Source organism: Nicotiana attenuata, unplaced genomic scaffold, assembly GCF_001879085.1.
Source record: "Nicotiana attenuata strain UT unplaced genomic scaffold, NIATTr2, whole genome shotgun sequence".
Lineage (NCBI taxonomy): Eukaryota > Viridiplantae > Streptophyta > Magnoliopsida > Solanales > Solanaceae > Nicotiana > Nicotiana attenuata.
The window spans coordinates 1-9,314 of NW_017675954.1; the positions used below are offsets into that span (position 1 = coordinate 1).

General features: G+C 36.4%; 1 protein-coding gene across 1 annotated transcript; it reads right to left on the reverse strand.

The window, feature by feature from the left end:
- Nucleotides 1-8,145: 8,145 nt before the first annotated feature.
- On the reverse strand, nt 8,146-8,910 carry LOC109220611 (SKP1-like protein 1A). Its single transcript, XM_019385070.1, has one exon. It carries the CDS (start codon nt 8,734-8,736, stop codon nt 8,281-8,283), a length of 456 nt encoding a protein of 151 aa, XP_019240615.1. The 5' UTR covers nt 8,737-8,910; the 3' UTR covers nt 8,146-8,280.
- Between the last annotated feature and the right edge of the window lie 404 nt (nt 8,911-9,314).

Sequence of the window (9,314 nt, forward strand, 5' to 3'; positions counted from 1 at the left end):
CACGGCACCGGTGTTGGTTTTGCCCACGGGTTCAGGGCCTTACACGGTCTATTGCGATGCTTCCCGTATTGGACTTGGAGCAGTATTGATGCAGGATGGCAAGGTTATTGCTTATGCTTCGAGACAGTTGAAGATCCACGAGAAAAATTATCCGGTTCATGATCTGGAGTTGGCAGCGGTTGTTCATACTTTAAAGATTTGGAGGCATTATCTATATGGTGTGACGTGTGAGGTGTACACGGATCACAAGAGCCTGCAGTATCTGTTCGAGCAGAAGGAGTTCAATGTGAGGCAGAGGAGATGGCTAGAGTTGTTGAAAGATTATGATGTTACTATCTTATATCACCCGGGTAAGGCCAATGTGGTGGCCGATGCATTGAGTAGGAAGTCTGCCAGCATGGGTAGTCTTGCTTATATCCCGGTCAGCCAGAGACCGCTTGCTTTAGATATTCAGGCGTTGGCCAATCGATTGGTGAGATTAGATATTTCTGAGCCCAGCAGAGTGTTAGCTTGCACGGTCGCTCGTTCTTCTCTATTGGAGCGTATCCGTGATCGGCAATTTGATGATCCCCATTTGTGTGTCCTGAGAGACACGGTGCAGCGTGGAGGTGCCACGAAGGTGACTTTAGATGATGATGGTGTTTTGAGATTGCAGGGTCGAGTTTGTGTGCCCAATGTTGATGGGATTCGAGAGTTGATCTTAGCGGAGGCCCATAGTTCTCGGTATTCTATTCACCCGGGCGCCGCGAAGATGTATCAGGACTTGCGGCAGCATTATTGGTGGCGTAGGATGAAGAAGGATATTGTTGCGCATGTGGCTCGGTGCTTGAATTGTCAGCAGGTCAAGTATGAGCATCAGAGGCCCGGCGGTTTGTCTCAGAGGATTGAGCTTCCCGAGTGGAAGTGGGAGAGGATTACCATGGATTTCATTACTGGACTTCCGTTGACTCGGAAGAAGTTTGATGCTATTTGGGTCATTGTTGATAGGCTGACCAAGTCAGCGCATTTCATTCCAGTAGCAGTCTCCTATTCATCCGAGAGGTTAGCTGAGATTTATATCCGGGAGATTGTTCGCCTTCATGGTGTGCCGGTATCTATCATTTCGGATCGGGGTACGCAGTTTACCTCGCGCTTCTGGAGAGCGGTTCAGCAAGAGTTAGGTACCCAGGTTCAGTTGAGCACAACGTTCCATCCTCAAACGGACGGTCAGTCCGAGCGGACTATTCAGATTTTGGAGGATATGCTCCGGGCTTGTGTCATTGATTTTGGAGGCTCGTGGGACCAGTTTCTGCCTTTAGCAGAGTTCGCCTACAACAACAGTTACCAGTCCAGCATTCAGATGGCTCCATATGAGGCGTTGTATGGTAGGCGATGTCGGTCTCCAGTCGGATGGTTCGAGCCGGGAGAGGCTCAGTTATTGGGTACAGACTTAGTTCAGGAGGCCTTAGATAAGGCCAAGATTATTCAGGAGAGGCTTCGTTCAGCTCAGTCTAGGCAGAAGACTTATGCAGACCGTAAGGTCCGAGATGTAGCTTTCATGATCGGAGAGCGAGTATTGCTCCGGGTGTCGCCTATGAAGGGCGTGATGAGATTCGGAAAGAAGGGCAAGCTTAGCCCTAGGTACATTGGTCCGTTTGAGATTCTTGATCGAGTAGGAGAGGTGGCTTATAGGCTTGCATTGCCACCTAGCTTATCAGCCGTGCATCCAGTTTTTCATGTGTCTATGCTTCAGAGGTATCACGGCGATCCTACCCATGTATTAGACTTCAGAACGGTCCAGTTGGACAAGGATCTGTCATATGAGGAGGAGCCGGTAGCTATTCTAGGCCGGCAGGTTCGATAGCTAAGGTCGAAGAGTTTTCCTTCTGTTCGTGTTCAGTGGAGAGGTTAGCCCCCTGAGGCCTCGACCTGGGAGTCTGAGTCTGACATGCAGAGCCGTTATCCACATCTATTTCCTGACTCAGATATCACTGTATTGGAGGTGGAATCACGAGGTAAAGCGATAGTTGAGGATTAAGTGGATTTCAAGGCTTTGAGGTAAGTGTTTGGTTTAACCCTAGCTTGAGGGAATAGGAGTTGAGTCTTGTTGCTAATTGCTATGTGATCGAGTACGATGTATAGGCATGGTGACGAGTATCTATACGTTGGTGTCTAGCATGACCGTGAGTCTTATAATGTGATTATCATGATTTGGTTGTGAACTCCGTGTTTATTGGAGGATTTCTATATGTTGTGAATAACCTGTGAACGGTAATAGGATCATTTGATTCCTGGAGCATTGGCTCGAATTGTGATACGAATATTGAAAGTATACGAAATGACTTGATTCTTTGGAGCGTTGGCTCAAAATAATAAAGTGAATTATAAGATAAGGAAAGTAAGAAAGAGAAAGCGTTGTTGATTATTCCCTTGTCGGGACGTTTGGTTGAACTTGTTGGATTCTTTCCCTTGCCGGGATGGTTGTCAAATATTTGCTTATTTTATGCCCCTTAATTGTGACTGTTGTTTGGGAAGTCAGACTGTTAAATGATGTTGAGGATCGGGTTGCGCGCCGCAACAATGATGTTGAGGATCGGGTTGCGCGCCGCAACAATAATATATGAGGATCGGGTTGTGCGCCGCAACAATGATATATGATGAATGATATGGGTCGGGTTGCACGCCGCAACAATGATATTGTGGAGCGGGTTGCACGCCGCAACAAGGGTAATTATGGAGCGGGTTGCACGCCGCAACAATTATTGAGGCAATGTGGTTACATTTGATTATTGATTCCTTGTCCACTGTGAACCTAAGTTGCTTTAGTTGTTACTCTGGATTATTGTTATTATTGTAACTCCCCATAGCATGTTTCCCCTCCCATGTTGGTAATTGCTTTGTATTCGATTTCCGCTGTATATCTATAACTGCACAGGTTTATGTGGTGTCCAGTCTAGCCTCGTCACTACTTCGCCGGGGTTAGGCTAGACACTTACCAGCACATGGGGTCGGTTGTGCTGATGCTACACTTCTGTGCATTTTTGCACAGGTCCAGGTTTTGAGGAACAGCAGCAGCAGTAGTTCGGAAGCAGGCGATTCATATTCACGAGACTGAGGTAGCCTTGCAGGCGTCCGCAGGCCCGGCGTCTCTTCTCATTGTTTTCTTTTAGACTGTTGCCTCCTTGTTTCGAGACAGACAGCTGTTATATTTCTTTCAGACCTTTGTATTTAGTTTATCCTTAGTGGTTCGTGAGTAATGTGACACCAAATCTTGGGTAGAGGTTGTTTTTGACTATTCCGCATTTTAAATTCATCATTTTAAGACAGACTTCCGCTATTGTTCTTATTAGACCTTATGTTCTATATTGATGTTATAAACTGTTAAAGATAATTGCTAGTGATGGAAAGGTAATTAAGTTGGCTTGCCTAGCTACCACGAGTAGGTGCCATCACGACTCTGATGGTGGGAAATCCGGGTCGTGACAAATTGCTTGACTTGTTAATATATATTCTTATTAGATTTTATTAATCTTGGCAAAGAAGCTTCCACCGACGATGTTTGCTAGAGTTTGTTAGTTGCTATGTAAGTTCTCCATTTTAAATAATATACTTGTAAAAGAATGTGATGTATCACAAAGTTCTTAATATTTTTCTTAATTTCTTCCAGGTTTAAAGCTTAGGACTTTCAACCAAGGGATACCACATTTAAGGAATGATCATATTTAAAGCTCAAGGGAATGAAGTTCAAATTAATGGAAAACAGAATTAGCTGTGATGATGTATTTTTTTTTATACCGTTGGAGTGTTGGTGGTATACATTTGATCCCTTACTTTAGTTTCGTTGCATGTGCTTGTTGACACAATTTTTATGTTATAAACGGTGTTCGTCTTATTTTAGCTTCTTTTTGTCCATATTAGTTAGGCGTGTTTATAGCGATATACTTTCCGTGGAATCCCGCAAATTTTCTTGTTGGTGTAATCGATAACCGAATCGATAAGCCCCAAAAATCGATAAATCGAAATCGAAAAAATCGAAACCTTATTGAAACGATAACGATAAGCATATGTACAAATCGATAATCGATAAGGGTCAAAATCGAATCGATTAATCGAATGCACACCCCTAATAGCATCAATAAACGCAATACATTCTGGCTATATGTAGGTTGATTAGATGTATTTGCTAACTTCAATTTTATTTATGTTTTTAATCATAATAAATAGAATTTATATTGAGAGAATTAGATCGAAATGGACAGTTGTTTTTGGTGATCACATATTTATTTATGCACGAAAAATCTAGTAAACTGATTGAATTATTTCATAATGGATCAGATCGAACCGAACTAATTCAAAATGGGTTGAACCGGCAAAAAGCACACCCTAATTCAATCTCTTTCACTACAAATATGAAGGTTTACAATACAACAAACAACAACATACCCAATATTATCTCACACTGTGCGGTCTAGGCTAGTGGTAGATTTGTATTAAAAATAATGGCACCGGTCGTCATCATATCCTGGATCCGCCTCTGGCTAAGAAGCTTTTGTTACAATGATTCTAAGTCTTACCATAGTGCAAGTTGTCCTGATTTTTTTATGTTAGGCATTCTAAGAATGCTTTTTTCCAAAAATCTCAAGTAGGAACTGAACCATATTTGCTTTATTATAAAAAGTTTCTGCCGTGAATTTACCTCCAAAATAATCAAAATTTGTATATCTTCGTTTATTGTTAAACTCCTTCTACATATTTCTACTACATTACAAGATTATTGCATTCATTAGACAGCAAAAAGAATTGTTTTTATCATAAAAAGAATAAGATAGATATCGCTCATTAATTATTTTACTTCTTTGATTTTGTAATAATACATAGTAATACACAGAGTTACTTCATGGTCATTGAACTTTTGGGTTTGTTACCCAAAAGTCACTTTTTTTTTTGTTACGTAAAAATCATTTAACTTTGTGTTCATTACACAAAAGTCACTTTTCTTTCTTTTGTTACACAAAAATCATTTTACTTTGCTCTAGTTATCACAAAAGTCATATTTTTACTTGAAAAGTCTATTATGCCCTTGATATTATATAAACCTTCATATTTATGTAATACCTTCTATATTATATACTATATAATATATTTTTACCTTTGTATTTTATTTATAAATAAAATAATTTAATATTTATTTTATTTATTATTTTTATAATATATTCGTATATTTAGTTTTTTCCTAACGTTAATTTCAATATATATTAGTAGCGTTATTAAATTTATCAGTAACTTTAATATATATTAGTAGAGAAATAAATTGGCAAGTACATTTCCGTGAGAAAATTCGTAGGCAAACAAAGAAAGAAAATGAGGAAAAAATCATATGTTAATCTGAAAGAAAATCCCTAGGTAACTCTACATGAGAATTTAGCTGAGGATATTTTCTTGGGGATTTACCTGCATAATTGGTTATTTGGGAAATTACACTACTAGAAATTCGGGAAAACCCGTCCAAAAAACACCGACCAAAGATGGTTGGTAACGGCCAATAACAGTCCAAAACGCGACCATTAACGTGTGGTCGGTATTTTGAAGGTCAGAAGGGCATACCGACCAAAGTTGATCGGAAATTACCGATCAACCGATCAACTTTGGTCGGTCAATTAAATTCAAAAAAAAAGAATTGCTGAAAAAGGTTATTTTATAACGCGACTAATATATCTTGAAAATTAACGTTAAGAAAAAATTAAATATTCGAATATACAACAACAACAACAACAACAACAATAAAAACCCAGTATAATCCCACTAGTGGGGTCTGGGGAGGATAGTGTGTACACAGACCTTACCTCTACCTTGGGGTAGAGAGGCTGTTTCCAATAGACCCCCGACATCCTTCCCTCTAAGAACTCCCCACCTTGCTCTTGGGGTGACTCGAACTCAACCCCTCTTGGTGGAAGTGGGGGGTGCTTACCACCAGAGCAACCCACCTTGTATAAATTATATATTATAAAAATAATAAATAAATAATATTAAGTTATTTTATTTATTAATAAAATACATAGATAAAAATATATTATATAGTATATAATATAGAAGGTATTACATAAATATGAAGGTTTATATAATATCAAGGGCATAATAGACTTTTCAAGTAAAAATGTGACTTTTGTGATAACTAGAGCAAAGTAAAATAATTTTTGTGTAACAAAAGAAAGAAAAGTGACTTTTGTGTTTTGTATAATGAACACAAAGTTAAATAATTTTTACGTAACAAAAAAAAAGAAAAGTAACTTTTGGGTAATAAACACAAAAGTTCAATAACCATAGGTAAAATTAACTCTAATACACATACCGTAATGTATTTTCTAACTATTATTCTGGGGGAATAAGCAGGCAGCAGGTCAACATGTCTGTTTGAGATTCAAAGGGTAAAATCGTAATTTCTGTTAAAATGGAATATAATGATTGGTCAAAATAGAATCTTATTGTAGGCCATGTTTAAATTTGTAAATGTCCTGACTAAATTGTCCTGTAATTATGTCATCATCCATCACTACACACTTTCCCATACAATAGCTTTTGCTGCCTCACTTTGTACTCCCCACGTGGACCCCAAGCCGAGCCCCACCTAAATTGTTTCTCACCTCTGTATTTGCCAACTTAAATTGTTTCAATGTTTCTCACCTCTGTATTTACCAATATATTCATAAAATGTAATCTTCTCTATATTGTTGCATGCACTATATATATGTGAATTATATGACTAATACTTCTTTTAAACAAAAAATTTCGAAACGGGCTTTTGCAAAATACCTTCAAGTTGCATAAAATTTTTACAAATAGATTGGAAGGAAATTCTATTGGATTTAAATATATTAACTTACGGTTGTTCAATATCTCGATCATGTAAAATAAGACTAAGAAAGTGCTTACAAGAATTTGCTAATTCATTTATTAAAAAAGGTAAAATTCAATGGGTTTACAAGTTTTAAGTTGTATGCAAATTTCAACTACTTTTGTAATATCTAGTCAACGACGAAATTTTGAGTCAATTAAATCTTAAGAAAGTTTAGCTTTTGTCTAAAGAAAAAAGAAAGAAGCAAATTCTTTTAGCTTTTGCTTGAATGTAATGAGTATCTAAGACATTTAAAAGAATTAATTTAAATAGTCACACACCCAACAATATATTTAGTTAATAGATGTATAATATATGTTTAATTCAGTTATACATAGAGAAGTTTGACTAGGGGCATTTTCATATATACTCACTTTTTGGGATCACCATTGAAGTTATACCCACATTGTACAAAAATTTGTAAAGTGTATCCGCTCGAATTAGAATTAGTTCAATCTCTTTAATGCAACTTCAGAAATCAAATATGAAGTTCTTTTATCTTTCAAATGCAACTTCAAAAATTCGATCTTCAGTAATTCAATCTATTAAATGCAACTTCAGATTTCGAATTTTAAGTTCTGAAATATAAACTTGTTTTTCGATTTTTAACAATTCAATACACGATTCAATACCCAAATCTACTCCAAATGAGCTCAAATTTGAAACATAACTTTCAAATATCATAAAGAAAAAATCCCAATCATCAAAATGTCGAAAAAACAACAAATTTAAATAACTCATTTTGCAACTAAGAAGAAACTCTAAGCACAAAGAAGAAGAAAATAACAAAGAAAAAGAGAAAAGTATATGCATCTGAAATTATCTAAATCCAACGGGTGAAGCAAAACTGAACGCCACATAAAATTTGAAGAATTAACCCAAATATCTGTTCTTCCAACCACTTAAACTAGAAATAGCCGATGGAGGTATATAATTCAAGTATTATATATGTAAAATTATGTATTTTTTTTCAAAACTACTTTTTTTTCAAAACTATTTTTGTTGAGAAGTAGTTTGTGTTTGGCTAATTAATTTGAAACGTACTTCTGAGCAACAATTAGTGTTTGACCAAGTTTTTAAAAAGTGTTTCTAAATGTATTTTTCTCAAAAATACTTTTCTCCAAAACTGTTTCTCTTAGCTCAAAAATACTTTTTTTCTTCTAAAAACTTGGCCAAAGCAATTGCTAGAACAAAATTAACTAAAAAAAAAAATCACCAAATACGCAAAAGCTACAATGACAAAATAGAGGTACTTAATTACTAGAGAGGTTTAATCGTTAAAAAAAAAATTAAATCAATCAAAACCAGACAAATTCTAAAAACAAAGCATCAAGAACATCGAAAAAAAAAAGGTAATAGCTTAGACAGTTTTAATTCTAAACAAGAAAAGAAAAAACAGTGTTGTAAAATCAATCAAAGGCCCAAGCATTTTCTTTACGGATTTGCTCCTCTTCTTCAGGGGTAAAATCATTCTTGATGTTAAATGCTTTACGTATTTGCTCTGGCGTTTTCCCTTTGATCCTATCAGCAGTTTCTTGACACAATATATCTAATAGCTCCTTATCATTAAGATAATTAGCAGCTAAAATTAGATCATACAGCTCCGTGTAATTCAGCACCTTCACATAATTCTTGTCAAAATCCTTCAACTCGTCCTCTTTGACGCCTTCATCGGAGTGTTTTTTCCAGTATTCAATCACTTTGGCCATTGTTTTGCTGTCGACGTTAGGCAAAGGAATGGTGTTTGAAGCGCAGTCATCTTCCACCATGTTTTTGATGGCTTCTGACCTCACGGCCACTGCCTCCTCAAGTTCGAATTCCTCGCCGTCGCTTGTCTTTAAGACTAAGAGCTTTTTGGAAGACATTGTGAAGATGAAAAATCGAAAAGGAGTGTTTTGTTGAGATTAGTGAGAAGGAATTTGAGAGAGCTTTGAATGATTTCAATGCATGAGAATTGAATGGCTTTGGTGTGTTTTTATAGAGTATGAGGGTTTCAGTTTCCTCATTGAAGTAGGAAGTAGAAAGGGGAAAAGAATTAATAAAATATGGAAAACTTTTCCTATGCAGTTGGGAATGGAACGGGAATTTACATAAACCTGTTAGATTTGGAAAAGGGCAAGGATCGTCTTTTCCATTTTTAACAAAAATAATGACATGAAGAATGGAAAATGCTAGAGTTTAGCTTCTTTTTAATTTCCTTTACTCTTCTAATTTTTATTTTTTTGAGAACAAGGAAATTAACAAATTAGAGCTAATTATTCATATTTTAAGATTTAATATTGACATATAACTTAAAGTAATTAATCAAAATTAGCAACAAAAAAAAAAAAGGCAAAATTGACAATTTGGCATTAACCACACAATGAAGATCGACAATGTTCAGATGTTTTATGTTTTTCTTACCAAATAATACTTCTCGAATTGGCCCAAGCTAACTTGTAAA